The 23793-nt window shown below is 40.5% G+C and overlaps 1 protein-coding gene across 2 annotated transcripts in view; it reads right to left on the bottom strand.

Moving 5' to 3' along the window:
- mfsd12a (major facilitator superfamily domain containing 12a) overlaps nt 1-23793 on the bottom strand; it is a 118466-nt gene that overhangs the window by 17448 nt on the left and 77225 nt on the right. Inside the window, exons 6-7 of one of the 2 annotated variants that reach the window (XM_039767137.1) lie at nt 17190-17282; nt 14281-14451 (exon numbers count right to left, since the gene is read on the bottom strand). In XM_039767137.1, the coding sequence (XP_039623071.1) occupies nt 14281-14451; nt 17190-17282 (264 nt within the window). The remainder of the gene's footprint in view (nt 1-14280; nt 14452-17189; nt 17283-23793) is intronic. The other variant, XM_039767138.1, reaches the window with a different exon arrangement.

Below are 23793 nucleotides of genomic sequence, written 5' to 3'. Positions count from 1 at the left end.
ACACAATCAGCTCTGTAAAAGACGTTAAGCCATCTATAAGCTTATAACACAGATTCTTCAAAACTTTAAGGAACATTGAAATATCTTCGTAGTACGTGTTTAATTATTCTATCCTTCATGCCAGTCCCAGTAAAGTATACAGTGCGAGGCATACAGGAACAATCCGTGAATGGAGCACAAGATCCTTGCTAGTGTATCGACACCGTGTCCTTTAATTATTGACAATATAGATTTAAATAATGTTAAAGTATTATCTGTATAATAAACATATTTTGCTGCATTTCATCTTAAAAATGATATCGCCATCATATGTAAATTTGCGCTTTATAAAGTGGCTCAGGTTGTGTAATATTATAACTGTATCTCAAGTTTACAGTGAGGCGATTGTACTTATAAGTACAAACAGTTCTACAAGGAGCACTTGATGGACTGATTGAGTGCGTTTAGAGTTCTTGGGATGAAACTCTTTCTGAACCGCGAGGTCCGTACTGGAAAGGTTTTGAAGCGCTTGCCGTGTGAGAAGCAGTGCAAATGGACAGCAAGGCTGAGGCAGCGTGTGCTTGATGCTGTATACCGATAATTCTCTTTTGGATCAGCTGCTCCGAGTGGTGCAGTGAGAGTAATATGGAAAAACATGATCCGCTGTGGCAACCCTTAACGGGAGCAGCTGAAAGAAGAAGAAGGTGCAGTGAGAGTAACAATGCTAAAGCAGTTATGGTATTTAGAATAGTTTAGCCATTCTGTGGACCATTATATTGTTACGAGTTAATTACAATCAGATGCATTAAACTAATAAACAATATGCGGTTAATTTCAGTGTATTTATAAAACCGTGTCAGGGATGTGGATCTGAAAAAGAAAGGGAAACCACACAGGAACAGTAGCACTGCTTTGACGCTGGGTGCTGCCAGTCTGCAAAACCGAGTGGAGAACTTACGTATGACAAGGCATGAGGTACCGTGGAAAAGTGCGTGGCTTTACGCCAAGTTCAGGTTTTATACATCGCGATTTGAACGTGGAAACTTTCTTACGCAACATTTCTGTTTGTACGCACCATTTATACATGAGGTCCCTGGTAACTGTATGCACTTATATCACCATTAGAAGATCCTACCATCAGGATCAGTGGAAAAAGATAATATACAAGTGAAACATGCTGAACAGCGTTAAGGTTCTCAGAGAGTGCCATGTTAAAGGATAACTTTGGTATTTGTGAAGTCGAAGATATTTCCTCACAAACATATACTGTATATGTGGTGTTGTAATATCACTTTCTTTTTATAAATTTAAAAAAATGATCTTGCCCACACTGGCGCTTTACACTGTAGTTTATGGGACATGGAGGAAAAGCTTAAAAATATACCAAACGTGCTCAAGACTGTTGTCAAGTATTGATCCGTGTCCTGCGGTTACACACACATTGTAAAAGAGTTACTATATATGTGTCTTTTTTGAACAAAAAAGTGCACATCAATATGATGAGATTCAGCCATTTTAAAAGTAGACCAGCTGTGCATGACAGCTCAGCACTTCGTGTTCCTGCACAACAACCTGTCACCCTCAAGGGTTTTGTGGTTTCTTCCCGACAGACCAAATCACAGTAAACTTTTTGTGCCATGTGGTTGGTTTTGCTTTGATTTACTTCTGTAATCACTTGAGAATTCACACAACAGAAAAAAATATTACCCTCGCCACAAGAAAAATAGCACCAGCTATTTTCAGAAGCCTTTTGTCGTCACAAACATGAGTCAGAAACACAGAAGGTGTGGATCAGTATGTAACAACTTTGTTTTGCCTTGAAAATTGACGTATTTGGTTACTTTTTAAACTTTCCCTCCGTGCCCCCAAACCCTCCACTGTAATAAAGCATAAGAGCTGGCAAAATATTTCACATTTATCGAAAGAGCTTAACTTTAGAACACAGCTTCAGGTGGCAAATGCATAAATATTAAGTCTGTGAAGAAATAACTGACTTGAAAAATACCAAACTTATCCTTTAACTCAGTGGTTCTCAGACTGTTTCGATTCTCGGCACCCTTGCTGAATCCAAGTTTTCCCAAAATACACAACCCCCCTCTCCCCATCGTCAAATTCTAATTTGACAAATAGCCAATAATTTTTTTTTTACTTAAAGTGTTAAGCAAAAATAAATAAGACGTATTTCAGATCACAAAAAAAAATAGAATTGAACGCGATTGACACGCAGAGCCCACTGGGCCATATAAGAACAGGCCGGTACAGAAGGAGAGGGGGAAAAAAAGAGATGAAAAGGAAAGGAAAAGGGCTTGGAGAGCACGGTGTTAGGGTGAAAGAAAGAAGACGAGCCAGCCAGCCTTGCAAGATGCTAGCAATGCATTGCTTGGTATTGATGCCTGCTTATAAAAACTACCTTTTTGTTGATTTAACTGTCTTAACTATCTGGTGAAGTAGTCACAAGATTTACTAACCATGCTGGTTTCTAAATGGCGTTTCAAACTTACTTGGTAGTATGCACTCTGGTGCCAAAACTTTCATACACAGTACACACTGCGGCCTCTCTTCACCATTGACTTCTGTCAACATAAAACCAAAATCCAAATAGCTGTCGTCATATTTTCGATAGTTGCGCTTCTTCACACTCTGGTTGATGGTGTGCCCTTATTTATTTTCACTCTCACAACGCTTCTTACTGTTTAGTAAAAACCCATCCATTTTAAAAAAATACATACGAGATGAAATACTTCAAAAACTTCACTTGACTTAATCACAACAATATACAGTTTATACAATCTCCGAAAACTAATTTAACACTAAGAGCACGTGAAACTGACAGCTATTTATAGATGAACACAAAGTACCGAGAAAGTTTGACAAACTACTAAAACAATTGAGAAACTTAATTATTGTGGAGTGCCATCTAGTAACCATTTGTTGAGGGTTCTGCAAACACTTAGTGAGTTACTGGCTTGTGTCAGGTCTGCCAGATGTTGCGTCCTATCACACTGAATAAATAAAATGATAAAAATGTTGTAATATTTCGCGGCACCCCTGTTAAGAAGCCACGGCGCCGTGGCCTATACTTTGGGGGCAGCTGCTTTGACTAAACATTTGGGAAAGAATATCCTGTGATGCACCGATTCTCTTTTTTATTTTTAACATGAGTACTGCAGTCGAGTGGGGCCACCGCATCAGATGAATAAAGTGGCAGCGCTAACCAGCATGCGATAGATCGATAGATAGATAGATACTTTATTAATCCCAAGGGGAAATTCACATAACCCAGCAGCAGCATACTGATAAAAAACAATATTAAATTAAAGAGTAATAAAAATGCATGTAAAAGCAGACAATAACTTTGAATAATGTTAGCGTTTACACCCCTCCCCCGGGTGGAATTAAAGAGTCGCCTAGTGTGGGGTCTCCTCAGTCTGTCAGTGGAGCAGGATGGTGACAGCAGTCTGTGATGAAGCTGCTCCTCTGTCTGGAGATGATCCTGTTCAGTGGATGCAGTGGATTCTCCATGATTGTCAGGAGTTTGCTTAGCGTCCATATTTTAACTAAATATCTCAGAATTACTTAAATTAACAGCATTTACACTTCCATCCTTACATTGACTGCTAAACTGTGTAAAAGGTGCACAAAATTATACTTAATAGGATAAACAACATACTATGGAAAAAAAATTAAAAATGCAGAAGAAAAAGTATTTTTAATTTACATTCCCTTAAACCTTTTTGTAATTACTGATGCCATTTTTAAAATTGACAAGTCTGGCGTTTCGGCTAAATATGAGTGGAAATTTTCACATGAAGAAATGTGAAGGAATTCTTTATATAAATTTAAAGTAGCAGAAATAAATTACAGCTGGCTGATAGCCATCTGCTTAAAGTTTCATGTTACTGTAAACATCAAATAGAATAATAGTAATAATAATACATTTATACAGAACCTTTGATTCTCAAAATACATTAAATAAAAAAAAAAACCCTGAAACATGAATATCAAAGTGTTTTTTAAACTGTGGGTTTTTGAAACCTCCACACACACACACACACACACACACACACGTAGCCCCCCCTAAGCCTATAGTTGTTAGGTGTAGCTCAATTTCCCTGCCACAGGATTTCTCTCTTGCTCTTCTCTCGATGTGATCTCTAAATCAATTTGTCATTTTTTTCTCTAATTATGTGAAAATTTCAGCTTCTTCACAGGTGAAGAAAAATACCAGTTGAAGGTACTGGGATTTCCCTTTCCTGTTTATTTTACTTTGCCCTTGCTATTTTTAACAGACCTCATCTTCTTTCTTGATTCACACACTTGCGCTACCAAGATATTGAAATAACCTCTTGGCATTGACTTGTGCATCTTCAGCTGCAGTGCATTCATCTCCTTTTCACTTGCCTTGTGCTCAGAGACCCTACAATTAGCAGTGCAAGGTTTCTGTTTTAACTCCTGCTCACTATACAGTTGTTTATTTTTTTTTGGAAATTCAAAATTCATTCATTGAGGATTTCTTTTACATTTGCTATAGCTTCTAAAGTTTGGAATGAACTTTCATTAGTACTTCTGAGTCACACCTTTGTCACAGCTGCCTGCATCTGTTTCTTACAGTAGGGAGGTCGGGGGACACCGAATCGAGCCTGCAGCCATGTGGCTTAGTGTTCTCATTCTCTAAACCAGGGGTTGGCAAGTCTGTCGCTGTAGATTTTCATTCAAACCATTTTTTTTTTTTTTTTAAATGAGGGCCCTGTTTCTGCTGCTAATTAACTTCTTGTGAATTCGTTTTAATTGAATTGCTGCCCTCAATTTCTTCATCGTTGCTCTGAGTTGCTTCATTTCCTTCAATGGTACCCAAACAGAAATGAAATGTGAAATGAGGAAGCCAACAGAAGGCCAACTAAGTCAGGGCCTCCAACTCCAATCAATTTCACCCCAACCAGTTGCTTAATGAGGTGCCGATTCTTGTTGTTAATTAAACCAATTCTTTAATTCTGTGGCTTGTTGCTGCTCTCGTGGTACATTAGCAGACATTTCCAAAATTGTTGATTTTCTTTTTTCTAAGAGCAGCTCTGTTCAAATGTTTTGGGGACCTGAGAAGATCGACATTCCTGGGACCGTCACCTTTCTTTATTTTCAGATATTGCATGATGGACACCAGTTGTTTTGGCTCATTTTGTATCACATGATTGTTTGGCTGCTAATTAAGGAAAAAGAAACAATTAAGGAGTCTGAGTCTTCAAGAGCAAATCAATTCAAATGAATTCAAAGGAAGTTAATTAGCAGCAAAAACAGGACACTCGTTCAGAAAAGGGTTAGAATGAAAACCTGCAGCCACGGTGGTCCTCCAGGACCGGAGTTGGAGACCCCTGCTCTACACCACACTGCCTGCATTGTACGAATCACAGCTTTAAATTGACACCAATGCTCGTCAACTGTCTCTAGATCAGAAGTTCCTTCCCAAGATTGATTAATGTAACATTTTTTTTCCAAATTTGCCATTACTAAAGTGAAATTTAACAGATTTTGCTTACATCGAAGAGGCGCTCCTAAGTCCTGCAGGGGGGATCGGAACGTTTGGAACAAGCCAGAGCCTATCATCATCTCTTGGGCATATGGGGATTCTATGCAAATCTGGTGGGAGATGAGTTCAAATGTGTACATTTGCACATCAAAACACACACACACACCCCATAATAAGTTTAATGACCTCTGCACTCCCCGCTCTACAGACTATTACAGCTCAGCAGGCTTCTCCTCTTGTCCAATCATTACATTAATGATCTGCAGTTCCTGTGCTCTTTATTTCAAAGGATTTCCCCTCCACTCTACATTTTGGTAAACCAAAGTCCCTCGTTTCTATGACAACCCAAATTACTTAATTATAAAGCTGTATATTGATACTCTTACCTGTTTTGGGGAATCAGTAACAAACACACACTACCAGGCCTTAAAGTTTTTGTTTTTTAGCCCAAATAGTTTTACTAAGATGCAGCTTATCTGTGAGAAATTGAGCTTCTTGTTGTTGTGTCTGCGTGTATTTTTCTCCAGATACTCCACTTTTCCTCCCACATCCTAAAAACATGTGTTTTGGGTTATGTTTACAGTTTGGAAATTGTAAACTGTTCCTGTATAAGTGTGTGTGTACTACCCTGTGATGTAATTATGTCTACGCTGCAGACGTAATCACTGGATGCTTTTTAACACAGTATACTAACGCACCAACATGGTGGGTGGGGGGCCCTGTGTAGATTTACTATTTGTAATAAGCAGGATCAAATTCACTGAACGTCCAGGCTCAAGTGACCATAATATAATACAGTTCTTAGTGCTTTGGACACAAAAAATAAAACTGTCAAGTTTAACTTTGGTAGGGCAAAGATTAAACAGGCATAAAAGTCCAAAGTTGATAAACGTTTACGTGTGGAGACAGACAAGAGCAGTGGAACAGATTTAAAAGCATTTTACATATAATGCCCAACAGGTACATCCCAAAATTTAGAATTGGGAAGAATTAAAAAAAAAAAAAACCTCTGCAGTGGGTAAACAAGAAGAAGAGAAACAAAAATCAAAAACAGCAGCATAAGGCGTCTAAGACTAATTACTCCTGTGCTAAACACCTTTACGGGGTGGAGTGGTGGCTCGGAGGCTAGGGATCTGCACTGGTTTTGCCAGTTCAAATCCTGTAAACGCCAGAAGGGACTATTTCGTTGGGCCCTTGAGTATGGCCCTTAACCTGCAATTGCTCCATCCTGGGTAGGACGTTAATCTGCATCCACAAAAAACTGGGGGTTGGTGGAAGAACTGGCACTCCAGCCACCATAAAAAACCCTCTCACTGGTTCCATTCCATCTGAGCTAGTGTGATGCGGAGGTGTCACCCATTGCATGGCTGCCCTCGGGTCCTAATCATGGATCTTGAGTTGATTTGTCATGTCAGTGTGACAATGCGCTGTATCGGTGCAGGCTCCTCACCTCTCTCTCCAAACATTTTTCAAGCTGAACTTTATTTTTATTAATCTGTTAATTTGTCACATGAAGCTGTGTTCTAAACTGAAGCAAGCATACTTTATAGATTAAAAAACAAACAAGTCCACTCTTGTACTTTAAAATGGAGGTGAAGGGAGTCCTATTATAACGAAAAGTCTTAAAACTTACTGAGCAAGTCCATTTTCGAAAAACGTTTTGATATAAGAAAATGTAAGTTTCACGTTTCTGAGATTAATGCTTCCGACAATAAAAGTAAACTGGAAATGATTGATTCTATCAGAGATTCTGGGTCGTATTTTCTTGTGGCAAGGATACGTTACTTGCTCGTTTGTCTGCTTATGAGACGCCAACGCCAAGCACCCACTAGCCTTTTACATTCCATGTTGCTGAACAAGGCCTGCAGGGCGAGATGCTCGCTGAGTGATAGGACAGTGAAACGAGCACAGGTTTAATGATACTTTATACACATAATAAATAGTAACTGGACTAATAACACTATTTTAAAGATTTTTAAAAGAGCCAAGACAGGTACCTTTCTGTGGTGGTCTTGTGCACACGATTAAAAAAAAAATGATGCAGCTTAGCAGACTGAAGCTAATTGCCTTTTCTTATAAATGCATGGTGAGTCGCTCTTACTGAGGATGTGGTAATAAAAGAACCGAGTACAATGGGTTTGAACGAGTAAATTAACTGGCATTCACCGACACCAATCAATTTATAAATACACAGAGAGAACATGAAAATCTCATGCAGAATGTAGTCCTGTGTGGCAGGAATGACAACTGTGCCCTACCACTCTGTCCAGGCTGAAACATCCATTTACAAAACTTTAAACTGAGGTGACCTGGCACTTCTAAAGTGGACCAAGTGTGTCTGTGCTCACTCTGCCATGCACTGGTGTCCTGTCCGGGTGTTGCTCCTGCCTTGCGCCTATGATTGCCGGGATAGGCTCCAGCTGCCATACATCTCTGCCCTGAAGAGGTGGGTTAGGAAAATGGATGGATGTATTTTTGTTATTACGAAAATAAATGAGAAAAATACGTTAACAGATTCATCTTCGTCCCAGTGCTTGTGCCACACTGATGCAGCATCCATTTTTTTGGCACAGTGCTTTCTACCTGTTCTGATCCTGGGCATTTTCAGGGTGGCACCAAATTTGCACATATTACCCCACAACTGAACAAGCCAATGTTTTGTTTGGGCTCCAGCTTAGAAGCTGACTGGACATTGCAACTGATCATGTGACCATTCATTCAGAGGCACACTAGTCCATGTGAATATATTCATGGGTGAAAGATAGTGAGAACAGTAATTAATAATAATAATAATAATAATAATAATGCTGGGCAGCAAGATGGAGCAGTGGTAGTGCTGCTGTCTTGTAGTAAAGGAAAGTTTGATTTATGTTTGCATGTTCTCCCAAGGTGCTCCCTCCGGTTTTCTCCAACAGTCCAAACATATACAGGTTACATGGACGGACATTGCTAAAATGGCCCTTGGGCAGGGCCATATGTTCCAGGGATTGCTCCTGCCTGGCATCCAATGCTTGCTGGGACAGGATCCTGCTGCCTTGCAACCCTTCCGTGGATGAGTGGGTTAGGAAGAGGGATAAATGGAAGCCTGTATCATCTGTCCAGTTCTTAGCACTTGATTGCATGCTACATGTGAGCTCAACATTCTCCCTCACTAACACACACACACATGCACGATCAATCTAATGGCAGCTGGCAATTCTTGAGACGAGGAAATAAGCTTCTGTATCGTGAAAGAACATAAGTGAACATTAGTGTGACTTTTTAGTTGTAAATGGTAAATGGCCTGTATTTGATATAGCGCCTAACTAGAGTTCAAGAACCCCCCTAGGCGCTTTACAACACAACAGTCATTCACCCATTCACACACACATTCATACGCTGGTGATGATAAGCTACTATGTAGCCACAGCTGCCCTGGGGCACACTGACAGAAGACACCATTTCACATCTGAGCATCAACATTCAATAACGGCACTTGGCGAGGAGTTTCTCAGTTGTATCTACACCACTGGGACAAATGACCTCCTCCTCGTTCCAGTGGCTGCAGGAAAGACAGAATCCCACAGCCTGAACTGGTGCTGTGGAAGAAGATGAACAGGGTAGTTGGTGACAAAAACAATTTGGATATGTGGTTTTGCAGCATGTGTGTAACCTCAAGATGCAGATCAATACTTGGTATCATTTTTGGATTAACAAATGGACAAATTTGATAAGTTAAGGTTTTTCTTTTTAATTGGACTCCAATATCCTTTGTCTCCATTATAAAGCACATGAGCAGAGTACTCATTTCTTAAAAATTACAGAATGCAATTTAATGTGGCCATGATTGTGTAGAAAATACTTTGACTTGAAAAATGCAGAGCCTAGACTTTTAGGTGGGATATTAGTGAAGCCAAAAGGCATTATAGAGAGGAATATAGCAGAGAAGATAAAGGATGACCCAAAGAGATTCCTTCAGTATTTTAGTAGTAAAAGAACAGCTGTGTGTGGTGGGCTTACGGAGGGGCTTAAAGTGGAGAAGGACAAACTGTAATGGCCTTTACTACACTACTGGTACATGTACACTTATCTTGCTCAACTGCAAGAATCCTCACTCCATCCATCCTCTTCCGCTTATATGAGGTCGGGTTGAGGGGGCAGCAGCTTGAGCAGAGATGCCCAGACTTCCCTCTCCCCGGCCACTTCTAGCTCTTCTGGGAGAATGCCAAGGCTTTCCCAGGCCAGCCTAGAAACACAGTCCCTCCAGCGTGTCCTGGGTCTTCCCCGGGGCCTCCTCCTGGTTGGACGTGCCCGGAACACCTCACCAGGGAGGCGTCCAGGAGGCATCCTGATCAGATGCCTGAGCCACCTTATCTAACTCGTCTCGATGCGGAGGAGCAGCGGCTCTACTCTGAGCTCCTCACCCTGTCTTTAAGGGAAAGCCCAGACACCCTGCGGAGGAAACTCATTGCAGCCGATTGTATTCGCAATCTCGTTCTTTCAGTCACTACCCATAGCTCATGACCATAGGTGAGGTAAGAACATAGATCGACTGGTAAATTGAGAGCTTTGCCTTACGGCTCAGCTCCTTTTTCACCATGACAGACCGATGCAGAGCCCGCATCACTGAGGACACCGCACCAATCCGCCTGTCGATCTCCCGCTCCATTCTTCCCTCACCCGTGAACATGACCCCGAGATACTTGAACTCCTCCACTTGTGGCGGGATATCGCTCCCAACACAAAGAGGGCAGAAGAATGCTCACTCTCCTCTTTTAAGTCAGTGGGTAACTGATGTTATATACTATTTGAAATTGGAAAAAATCTAATTCGCACATGTATCTGTACAAAATGTTTTCAAAACCTGGCAGGAACTAATCAATAACATTTTAGAATAAGCTTTTAAATTGAGGAAGCAGATTCTTTCCGCTCTTTTTCTTTTCTATTGTGGTTGTTTTTAATTATTTATTAATTCATCTATTCACTTATTTTTACTAGCTTTAAAGTTTTACTCTTCTGGGGGTTGATTTATTTTGAACCCAGTCTTGTAAAACTTGACTTATCTGTATGGAATGTTATTTGTTATTAAAATCAATAAAATCCAAAGAAAGAGGTTTATCAGGAATTCAATTTTATTGTAACAAGAAGGAAATTTGGTTTGTGAGCAGATTTTACAAAGGCTATGACATAACATTAAAACAGATGCAATGTTTGCTCTGAGGGTGTTGATGGAGAAGTATAGAGAAGGCCAGAAGGAGTTGCATTGCGTCTTTGTGGACCTGAGAAAGAAAATGACAGTGTGACTGAGAGGAGCTGTGGTATTGAATGAGGAAGTCGGAGTGGCAGAGAAGTATGTAAGAGTGGTACAGGATATGTAGGAGGGAAATGTGACAGTGGTGAGGTCTGTGGTAGGAGTGACAGAGGTGGGATTACATCAGGGATCGGCTCTGAGCCCTTTCTTATTTGCAATGGTGATGGACAGGCTGACAGACGAGATTAGACAGGAGTCCCCGTGGACCGTGATGTTTGCTGATGACATTGTGAGCAGGTTGAGGAGACCCTGGAGAAGTGGAGATATACTCTAGAAAGGAGAGGAATGAAGCTTAGTAGGATCACCAAGACAGAATACATGTGTGTGAATGAGAGGGAGGTCAGTGGAATGGTGAGGATGCTAGGAGTAGAGTTGGTGAAGGTGGATGAGTTTAAATACTTGGGATCAACAGTACAGAATAATGGGGATTGGGGAAGAGAGGTGAAGAAGAGACTGCAGGCAGGGTGGAGAAGAGTGTCAGGAGTAATTTGTGACAGATGGGTATCAGTAAGAGTGAAAGGGAAGGTCTACAGGACAGTAGTGAGACCAGCTATGTTATATGGGCTGGAGACGGTGGCACAGGAGACAGAGCTGGAGGTGGCAGAGTTAAAGATGTTAAGATTTGCATTGGGTGTGACAAAGATGGACAGAATTAGAAATGGGAACATTAGGGGGTCAAGTCAAGTTGGACAGTTGTGAGACAAAGTCAGAGAGGCGAGATTGTGTTGGTTTGCACATGTGCAAAGGAGAGATGCATGCTGGGTATATTGGGAGAAGGATGTTAAGGATGGAACTGCCAGGCAAGAGGACAAGAGGAAGACCTAAGAGAAGGTTTACGGATGTGGTGAGAAAGAGGACATGCAGGTGAGGGGGGTGAGAGAGCAAAATGACGAGGACAAGAAGAAATGGAAGATGATCTGCTGAAGCAACCCCTAATGGGAGCAGCCGAAAGAAGATTAACAACATTAAAAACACATTACATGGAACACAGCCATTAAAACCAACATCTAGACTTGACTGATGATTGATGCCAATGCTATCTGCTCATCCTATGATTTAAGCCTGAATGTTTATTAAAATTTTATTCACTTACATTAATAGCAGTTAGACTGAAAAAGAATTCGAACCAGTGGCTTTTTATCATTGGAATAGTAAGGTGCATTTAAGATATACAGATAGTGAAATGGCAGATGTTATATAAACTTGCATTTTTCTGAGGCCTGTACATGTGAAGAAGTGGATAACCTCCCAGGACCAGATATTTATCATCGTGTAATTAAGGAGGTTAATGAGCGTGTATATAAACCCTTGACACATTTTTCAAAAGCAAAATGGGGAAAATTCTGAGGACTGGAAAATAGCAAACATTATTCTGCTATATAAAATAGGTTTTTGGGCAGATCCAAGTAACTGTAGTCCAGTAAGTTTAACATGCATTACAGGTATGTTAAAGGAAGAAATTATTAAGGAGTTGATTGAACACCATACGTCTAGAACAGGAGTTTCAGGGAACAGTTTGCATGGGTTCAGTACAGGGAGGTCATGTTTTACTGTTAACAACAAACTGGTTAAGTCTGCATACGATCCAAGTTTGGTGGATTGGGATTGAATCATTAAAGAGGGTCTGGATAGCATACAGGCTTGGGTAAATTTCATCTGCACAAATCTAATACCTGTAAATGTAAAGAATTACATGTATGAAGTGTAAATGTGAGGTGGATTACCTGTTCTGAAGTGCAGGTGGTATGGTTTCTGACAAAAAAGGCAAGGAGAAAAATGTCTTAGACAGTTACAGTAATTGTTTAAAAATGCAAGAACATCAACATACAAGCCTCTGAATGTCCCATGTATGCCATTAAATGCTCCATATTTTAGTGAGAGATGAAACATATGCTTGGTCTTTACTGGAGCAATTGACAGGAGCACTTCTAACATAAGATGCAATCTACACTCAAACCAGATTCTCTACTGCATTTGGAATCACTCATTTTTTATTTATATGGATAGCATATAAAGAGTGTAAGCATATAAGATGCTAGATCCTTTTTTTTTCCTTCAAGTTGTGGCATGCTGGTGATGGGCCCCACGGCCCTTAGTTTCATTGTTTTGCTTCTTTGACTTCCACAAAAAAAAGTTGCACATCGCCCTCTTGTGGACAAAAGGTTTAAGTGGCTTTGACAAGCCTTAGAAATTGATTAAGAAAATGAATATTTTCCTTTGAAGTAAATGTTAATGACTTAAAATCGGGGGCGCTCAACTCCAGTCCTGGAGGGCCGCAGTGACTGCAGGTTTTCATTCTAACCCTTTTCTTAATTAGTGACCTGTTTTTCCTGCTAATTAATTTCTTTTGAATTATTTTTACATTCATTCATACAGTCTAACTAATCTATTTTTTTTTTGGGAAAAGGGAGGTATCCTGACTATCTAAATAATGCAGGCAAGAAAACTCCACAGGCACTCAGTGCTTCTGAAAGAGGAAATGCAAAGGAAGTAAATTGTAACAAGTCTACTGGAACTCATCTGATTCACATCAGGTTACATTTTAGCTACAAAATTCATACATATATACATACATATATTTTATATCATACATATATATATATATATATATATATATATATATATACACATATATATATATATATATACATATATATATATATATATATATATACACATATATATATATATATATATACACATATATATATATATGTATATATATATGTGTATACACATACATACAAATATACATACAAATATACATACACACACACTTGACGCGCCAGCCATTTTGTATCGCTGCCTCTCGCATATGCAAATTTCACTTTCACCAAACAACAAATCTTAATTCTCGTGGATACACCTCTTTATTGGGAAGAAGCACTACTTTTCCCTGATGGCAACACAAATTAGACAATCTACAAGTCTCCGACTTAAAGTTCGATCTCTTTTCGCTGTTCTTTTATAATTTCCGTTTGTTTGGGCTAATGCGATCTTTACTATCATTTTTTGAGACTTTAGCAAAATAATCAAAGTACTATAATTCGAACCTGCTTTGCATGTGTATTGCTTCAATGTCTTTGAATTCTTTATGATGTTCTACTTTGTCATCTACTCTTTGTCTTTGGTTTCCGGCCCCCGGGCATGGTTAAATCTCTTGGCACAAAGTCCCGTCTCACGGGACTTGAAAGTATCTTTCTGAAAAAGTCTTGTCTCATCCCAGGATTTTTTTTATTATAATAGAGAGAAATGTTGTATTTTCTCTCCCTGTTTTCCTGAAGGGAGTTACTGCTACATTTGAAAGTTTGTGCTATGTTTACCTGGAAATTTTGATTACAATGAATTTCCAAACCGTCCCTAGACTAAAGATTTTTTTTTAGTTTCATCTTTGACATGGTTTTAAATACAAAATGAAATAAACTATTCCAAAAGCTGCAGAATTTAAAAATATATATATATATATTATTATAAAACAATTTGGCCTTACTGTGTTGGTTCCAATGAGGTCTGCAGTCATGGACAGTGATGTCACCAAAATGGTGGCTGAACCAATCCCCAGTAACACAGAAGCACCATAGACTGCCACTCCCATATTCAAGTCTAGTAGCACCCAGGAGGCAAATGCCAGAATGAAGATCATGCCAACGAAGTATGTGAGCTGTTGTGGGGGGGGCAAAAATGAAATAGATTGGTGACAATAAATCAAATAAAATCAATCAATGGAAAAGCATGAAGAAATGGCTGATTACAAGCCTCAGGGAGCAGAATATAAAAGGTGCTGACTCACTTTACACAATGAGAAAATATTTGCTGGTACTTATTTACATTTTCAGATTTATTTTTAAAACAATTAATACAAAATCATTACTGACGAAATCCTAGTGAAAAAAAAATCCCAGTATGATGCCAAGAAACTTATAGGTGAAATGAAAAGCAGAAGGCCATGTCACAGTTCAGCTGACTTCCAGGAGGGAGGAAAATCTGCTCCATAAGTTTGTAACCCTTGGGTAATACATCACTTCTTGTCTTGTGACTCAGGACCAGTTTTATTTCTGGCTTTCATTAAAAAAAGGAAATCTGCTAGGAAGATCCTGAGGAGTAATTCATGCTAAAAAGAGGAAACTGTACTCTGAAAATCAGGTCAAAGGCCATCTTGATCCGACAGAACAAATGGTATTTCTATTTATGCTTAAATTAAGCAACTACTCTGATAAATACATAAAATGAAGACACTAATTGGTGTTCATCAGTCTTCTCTTACAAAAGGCCATCATTAATATGTCTGGGATGGAGACAGCACTTTTCTTTGGTTGCTTTAGGCCTCCAGTGGACGACGCCATGGAGAAAAAGGGGATGAAAAAACAATTAAGGTTCTTAATGTTCATGGTTCCATTACGTTACTTGATAATAACATTGGTCGCTTCCTGACAATAACTCCTTTTTAATCATATACATAAATATAGATAGATACTTTATTAATCCCCAAAGGGAAATTCACATACTCTAGCAGCAGCATACTGATAAAAACAATATTAATTAAAGAGCAATGAAATCACAATGCAAGTTAAAAAATGCAAGGTGGAGAGTGCGAGGCAGGTATAATCGTCTATAATCTTGTGTAGTGTTAACGTTTACACCCCTGGGTGGAATTGAAGAGTCGCATAGTGTGGGGTCTCCTCAGTCTGTCAGTGGAGCAGGACGGTGACAGCAGTCTGTCTCTAAAGCTGCTCCTCTGTCTGGAGATGATCCTGTTCAGTGGATTCTCCATGATTGACAGGAGTCTGCTCAGCGCCCGTCGCTCTGCCACGGATGTCAAACTGTCCATCTCCGTGCCTACAATAGAGCCTGCTATCCTCACCAGTTTGTCCAGGCATGAGGCGTTCCTCTTCTTTATGCTGCCTACACAGCACACCACCGCGTAGAAGAGGGCGCTCGCCACAACTGTCTGATAGAACATCTGCACCATCTAATATGGGCCACCCTGTAGAAGCAAGTCTGCAAAGAATGACATTTCTCAATGAGGCTAGTGTGACACAAATTATCACTCGGAGTTGCAGTGTCAGTAATTGTAACTGGAGAGGATGTAAACTGGCCAACAATCTACATTAGAAAAAAAAGGGTCTTTGTGGCACGAACTGCCACCTTATCGTGCTGGAGGGGTTTGCGTGTCCCAATGATCCTAGGAGCTCTGTTGTTCTGGGGCTTTATGCCACTGGCAGGGCCACAAAAGGCAAACTGGTCGTAGGTGAGGGATGAGACAAAAGAGCAGTTCATCAAACCTCCTACGAAGAATAAAAATTTTGGACAGCGTTTTCCCTCGCCCGGATGCGGGTCACCGGGGCCCCCCTCTGGAGCCTGGAGGTGGGGGATCAATGGCGAGAGCTTGGGGCTGGGCCTGCACCCATGGGGCTTGGCCGGGCACAGCCCGAAGAGGCAACATGGGTCCCCCTTCCCATGGGCTCACCACCTATGGGAGGGGCCAAGAAGGTCGGGTGCAGTGTGAATTGGGTTGTGGCCGAAGGTTGGGACCTTGGCAAGATGTGGTCTGATATGACGAACGTGCGACTTTTAGTCTTGAACACTAAGCAGTACTTGTATGTGGTGTTAATTTAACACCACACTATGTGGTTGTGGCAGTGTCACATTGTGGTTATGCCTTTTAGCCACAGAGACCGTCAATCTTGCCAGAACTGATGGGAAAATGAATGCTGCAGAATACAGAGAGCAAACCTGCTCTCCTCTACCTGAGAGCTTCAAGTGAGGAAGAGGTTTGTCTTTCAAAAGAATGATGAGACAAAGCATACTGCCAGAGCAACAACGGAGTGGTTTAAAATAAAGAAAATTGATGCCCATAAGTGGCCCAGTCAGACCCTTGACTTTAACTTTAGCCAAACATCTGCGGTAAAGCCTAAAAACATTTTGTCCACAGCCCCTCCACAACTCACCAGTCACAGCTTCAGAGATTGTGCAAGGAGGAACGGGTGAATCTTGTTCCATCATGTTGTGACAGTTCAGTATTAGAGGAGAGTTTGGTGGGTTTTGGGGTGAATATATATATATAAACTGCTGTCATTATAGCTTTTGCAGTTCAATTTGATGATTTATAATTTTCTCTCTTTTTTGGGCAGCACTGTGAAAAATAATTTGATTTACAAATAAAAATTCCATTCCAAGTCAAATGTATCCAGATTTCAGGTTGGGACATTTTGTTTATGTGGAAAAAAAGTCTGGGAGTTGAACATTTTTTTTTGTGTGTATGTATGTAGCACTTTAAAAAGTTCTCAGAACTGAAAAACTATAATGTATGGTATCATGCTTAATTAAAAGTGTTCAAGGGATGTGGGGCCAGAATCATTTTGTTAGCCTAACATCAACATTTCTGAGGATAATACTCACATTTCTGCCAATCAACTTGTTCACTGGCTTCATGACCAGGGAAGAGAAAAAGCCACTAAGGTACATCACCAGAGGGATGGTGGCAATGTAATTCTGCCAAGAAAGAAAACTTGAATGAGTTGAGTTATCTGCAACAGCTAGCATGTTAAATCTGTCATGAGAACACATCAAGTGAGAGACGAGACCATTCAGACCATCAGCATTGCTTGGTTATGTGGAAGGAAAAAAAAAAAACTTCCCCCGGGGAAGACAAGACAAGTTCAATCAATTAGATTTTTATTCAGTCACAGATGAGTATGTGGATTCTATGTTTTAGGTAGCAGAAGAGCAAAATTTTTTTTTTTTCCTTTTGCCTTTTTATTCTTTCTTCTTCCTCCCCCTTCTCCTTATTTCTTTAAAAATAAACATAATATTGTTTTTAAGCATTTTATTTAAATACGCTAATGGGCCATCTGTTCTTATTTTTTTCACTTGTCGGATAGACCCTGAAGGAGGAAAGGTTAGCTCTCTTGTGTCAAATAGACAAGGCAGTCCTAAAGAAACTGGAAATTGTCCTGGGTCAGCTTAATGCACAGACACCTGTATGAATAGCCTGGCGTTAGAGCAAAACGGCTTTGTCAGCTGTTAACCCTTAGTAGGTTGCAAGCAGTTAATTTTTCTTACACAGTTATCTCATGGCTGTGTTTTTACCCTGTAAGAGCTGAATTTGAATCCTGGTCCAATGTCCACCTAGCATGTGTCCGAGTCTGATATCCTTCTGAGTTTTATACTTAAAAGCTGATGCTGTTATTTTATTATTCACTATGATAAATGCATTTCTTGTTAATTTTATATAACCCCTTAAGAGAAAATGTTATATTTTATGGCATAACCATTCTTCTATTGTACTACGTTTCCTGCTTTTCATAAAAAAAAAAAAAAAAAAATAGTCCATTGTTCTATAAACCATGAGGAACAGGAGAAACGTGGCGAAACTCACACATCTCTTAAAGAAAGAATAAAAATAACACATTTAAAATATATACATATATATCCACATATATCCTAAGCTAACGGGACTATCAATCAAATTGTGGTCATTTAAGGTATCAACATTTGCCATGTCCCGTTAGCAACTAGGTGTAACTAATCATGTTAAAAGTTTTCCGAGTATGTAATGAATTCCTTTTTTTGAGTACTGACCTAATCAATAACTTGTATAAATATAGCGCAGAGGACACTTATTTGAAAAAACATTAATATGACAAGTTTTGCGAGATTTAGATAAAGAACAATGATTGACACTTTCTGCCTGCCTGTGTTTTATTTCTTAAATCGAGGCTTTCAAGTGGAGAGGTGTCTGTATTTAAAATTTACTTCCACAACCCAAATCTCTCTCCTGGATGCGGTCACTGTACTATCAGACCTTACTTTATACCCAAATCACTCATGGTGAACACCATCCTAATGCCTGCATGTCTTTGAAATGAAGGAGTAAGCTGGAATACCTGGAGAATACCTATGGTTATATGAGGAGAATGCACAAATTTCAAATCAGTGCCCAGGCTGCAATTTGACCCCATACTCTTCTTCTTTCGGCTGTTCCCATTAGGGGTTGCCACAGTGGATCACCTTGTTCCATAATTTGACCCTATACTCAAGTCAAGTCAAGTCAAGTTGGGGAGCCTGCACTGGTACACAGCGTTGCCGCACCCACTACACAATGAAACAACTCGGGATCCCAGGTGACAACCTCCCAGGCACGCATGTGGTTCAGTCCCACCCTCCGGAAATGACCCTCTATCTGCCGCAGCCATGTGTTATGTGAATGACCCCTTGGCCTGGTCCAGCCACTCAGGTCCTCAACAATGAGCATCCTGCGAGCTGTATCACCCTCAAAGAAATGCGCCACATGGCCGTAGTGACATAACTGACGCTCCCTCACAATGCAGGTCATGTGCCTCACTCAGGACTCCATGACAAAGTCAAACCAGTGGTACCCAAGGATCTTCCAGAAAGACACAGTACCAAAGGAGTTCAGTCTTTGTCTCAGGTCACTGGATAGCCTCCAGGTCTCGCAACCATACAGCACGACAGGGAGCACCAGGACTCTAAAGACTTGGACCTTCGTCCTTTTGAATAGATATGGGGAGCGCCGCACACTCCTTTCCACCATGCTCTTCCAATCCATCTACTGACTTCATAGGAAGAGTCACCAGAGACATGAATGTCACTGCCAAGGTAAGTAAACCTCTTGATGAGATCAACACTCTCTCTGCAGACAGACACACTGCTGATGGCTGTGCCCAAGAGGTCATTAAAGGCCTGTATCTTGGTTTTTATCAGGACCCTCGCAAGCCCAGACACTCAGACTCCTCACTCAGTCTCTCGAGCGCCCCGATCAGAGCCTCCATTGACTGAGCAAAGATCACAGCATCGTCAACAAAGTCAAGATCCGTGAATCCTTCTTCACCAACAGATGCCCCACAGCTCTGCCCAACACCCAGTCTATACAAGCACTGAACAGAGTAGGAGCAGAACACACCGCTGACGGACCCCAGAATCAACTGGGAAAGACACAGAGGTTCTGCCTCCACTCTGCACAGCACTGACAGTACCAGTGTACAGGCCAGCCATGATATCCAGCAACCTCGAGGGGATCCTGTGAACCCCATTACTGCACCCCCAAAAAAACTGTGCTCAGTCTAAAAGTTTTACGTGTGTTCCAACAGACACAGGATTGCACTGACAAGCCGTTGGTCTTAAGCACCATACCCCAAGATTTGAAACAGCACTGGTGATGATTCAGAGTAACGTCCTAGGGGCTAGTTGTCCTGCTGAGGCAGGGCAGACTGATGGCATCGCTGCACACACTTGTCAAAGGTGCTGCGGGTGACCTTATCTCACAGAGCAATGCAAACACATCTGTAGGTGATAACTAACAAGTATGCGTCTGTGAGTGAGAGTTTTGACCTCCTTAAGCATCAAATGAAGATAAACTGTAGGTGTAGACACCAAAACATTTCAGAAGAAAGCAGATGGAGAAACCCATAGCAGAAAAAGAGAAAGCCAAGAGAGATGGTGAATTCACTGTCCAGGGAAATGTATTAAAACGTAATCATAATATACAGTACTTTTACACAAGACTATCTACTAGTACTGTATATTATTTATAACCTTGCAATGTCTACTCAACACTTACAAAGCTAAAGAGAAGAACAGGTAAAATACAGTGCATGGATAATGTACATGCAAATTACTTTAACTTACACAAATGCAGAAATTTGTATTTGGCCTTTGCTCTAAACAAATATTTGAAAGTGCAACTATATTACATATTGCAACACATCTCAAGGCATTTCAGGGTGTGTTGCATCTCTCTTACCACCAAGTTGCCAAAAGTTCTACAAAGGTTTCCAAAAATGATGCAACATACGACTGCCAAAGAGAGAAATGGCTTATGGTGGGTCAGCAAATTACCTCTGATTAACTTTAACTAATAGTAATGGCGAGACTATATTAAAGATAAATAGGTATAGGCATCTCCTGCCTTGCGCCCTGTGTTGGCTGGGAATGGCTCCAGCAGACCCCCGCGACCCTGTAGTTGGGATATAGCGGGTTGGATGATGGATGGATGGATGGAGGTACAGGCATCTTTTATTCAATATGTGCTTAGTGCTGTGAAAATGCACTTGCCCCCTTTACTAATATCCTCTGTTTTTGCATCTTTTACGCAATCAACGGACACTTGGACTTTAGACAAAATGCAGCACCAGGGAAAGGAAACAGAAGTGAACACACAAATCATTTTATAAATCGATGCTTTCTTTATTCAAGAAACAAAGTTACCCACCACCACTGTCACCCGTGTGAAAGAGTCAGTGTCCTCATAGTTTCAGTACTTACTTGCAGCACCTTTAACAGAAGTAATAGCTACTAAATGCTAAATCAGGTTTAGCTGTGATCAGTTAACTTTGGTCAGCTCTTTGGCATTACCCTTTAGATGTTGGCCAACATTACCACTGAAAGTAGCAAATTACATATGGGGTTGTGTGTTTACACTCTGGTTCCTCCGCATGTAATATTGCATTTTGTCGAAAACTCTGAAGTCACTTACTATGACAAATGTACACAAATTGAGGATACCAGTAAGGGGTAAATACTTTTTCACAGCATTGTATGCATGTATGAAATGAAAAAATTCCAAGAGCTATAAAATACGCTGTAGTTATGATTTATATCTTCCTACTCAGAAATGCACGGTCATTCTTGTCCAGTGTGTATCTAAGTGAAGAGCGCCTTATTTTTTTTATTTTAACTCCAACATTTCTCAAGATATTACCACACACAGTGACTCTTTTCTTATGTACCTTGAATTTTTTATAATGGTGATCACTAAGTTTAAAGTGTGCCATAAAAGTTAGTGATTATGTTTTAACATAGTGTACACTAACTACTTCTAGACAATTTTCTTCTCTATGGACGGTCTCTTGGGTTCCTCTTGAAATGCTTTACTGGCTCCAACTACTATGTTGAATTAGCTAGCAATTTGTCACAAAACAAAAACAACAATGCAATCTATAATGTGTGACATTATAATAACAATACAGTTAAAAACAAGTCAAGTTGGGGAGCATGCACTGGTACAGTGTGTTGCTGCACCCACTACACAATGAAACAACTACGTTGGCAACCCCCCAGGCAGACACACAGTCCAGTCCCACCCTACGGAGATGACCCTCTATTGGCCGCAGCCAGCTGTTACGTGGGCGGCTCCTTGGTCTGGTCCAGCCACTTGGGTCCCCAACAATGAGGATCTTACAAGCAAGATCACCCTCGGGGAAGCACGCCACATTGCCATGGTGCCGTAACTGACGCTCCCTCACAATGCAGGTCATGTGCCTCATTTGGGACTCCATGAGCAACACAAAGTCAAACCAACGGTATCCAAGGATTTTCCGTAGAGAGACAGTACCAAAGGAGTCCAGTCTTCATCTCTGGTCACTAGATAGCGTCATGGTCTCACAAAAAGGGAGCACCAGGACTCTAAAGACTTGGACCTTCGTCCTTTTCTATAGGTATTGGGAGCGCCACACACCCCTTTCCAGCGACCTCATGACCCAATCCATGCTCTCCCAATCCAACTACTGACTTCACAGGAAGAGTCACCAGAGACATGAATGTCACTGCCGAGGTAAGTAAACATCAATGACGAGGTCGACACTCTCTCCGCTGACAGACACACTGCTGATGGCCGTGCCCAAGAGGTCATTAAAGGCTAAGCAATACAATAGGGAAATAAATACACAAAACAATATGCAAATACAAAGAAATGTACACTTGCCCTGTACAACTCTTTAAAGGTAAACTTAATTAAGGTTGGACAGCGGTGACTGAAGATCTGTGAGGAATCAAAAGTTCTTATAGACCAGAGGGTGTACATAAGGAAGCTACAGTACATGCTGACTAAACCGCCCCCCCCAAGTAACCAGTAATGATTGAAACAGATGGCTACCTGGTTGAATATGAACTTTTACTGGAAGCTCGCTTCCAGGTCAGTGATGTATTAATACAGACCTGGACAAACGTGTCGGTTCCCCTTCCAATTCTTTCGAAATGTGTTGTATGCCTCCTGAAAAGTGATGACATGAAAAGCAATTGTCCCCTGTGCACCTGCATGCCTTTGTTGTGTCATCAGATAAAGAATAGCAAGTGTGACAAGAGATCAAGTATTGCGTATTCTACAGCGATCTTCTGAAATGGCCTGGACACATTTGTTGGTACTCCTGGAAATGCAGTGGTGTGTCCCTGTCTTAAAAAGGCAGAATTAGTTCCTGGGGTGTCAGCTAATTTTTGCCCGATTTCCCAATATCCATTTTTGCCTAAATATTTAAAAAAAATGAATCATCATCAATTGATCATAACTCCAATAATTTATATTAGATAAACCAATTAGGCTTTATGAATTATCATGGTGTTGAGACTGCCCTCCGGAAAGTATTTAATGACAACTCCCTTATCACCGACTCGGGGGGGGCAGCAGTCCTTGTCCTCCTAGACCTTTCTGCAGCTTTTGGCACTATTGATCATGAGATCTTACTGTTGTGGCTTGAGCATCTGATGGGGCTTAAAGGGGCTGTCTGTTCTTAACTGGTTCACATCATATCTTACTGATAGGTGCTTTTCAATAACTTTCAATTCCTATTTTTCCTCTACTGTTGCTGTTAAATGTGGTGTTTCGCAGGGATTCATTCCGGGTCCTAATTTATTTTCTATATATCTCCATCCTTTAGGTCAGGGGTGTCCAAACCTTTTGCAAAGGTGGTCAGATTTGGCGAGGTGAAAATGTGTGGGGGCCGACCACTCAGTCTGACATTCTTTGAACCATTAACATTAAATGCAAATTAACTATTTTATGAATTTTTTATTGCAAATGGTCATACTTTTCTTCACAAAGAACACAAATAAATCTGAACAAGTTTTTACCAAGATCACTCTGCCTTTCATATTTGAAGTCCACATAAAATGAAGAAAAAGTCTGTCTGGGAAAAAAAAAAAAAAACTTTCGGGAAGATTAAACATATCTAGGTTCATTTGAAACATCACATATTATTCACTATTAAAT

Source organism: Polypterus senegalus, chromosome 10 (assembly GCF_016835505.1).
Source record: "Polypterus senegalus isolate Bchr_013 chromosome 10, ASM1683550v1, whole genome shotgun sequence".
In the NCBI taxonomy this organism is placed as follows: Eukaryota; Metazoa; Chordata; class Cladistia; order Polypteriformes; family Polypteridae; genus Polypterus; species Polypterus senegalus.
The sequence above is the reverse complement of the archived record's forward strand: the minus strand, read 5'-3'. Positions and strand labels throughout refer to the sequence as shown.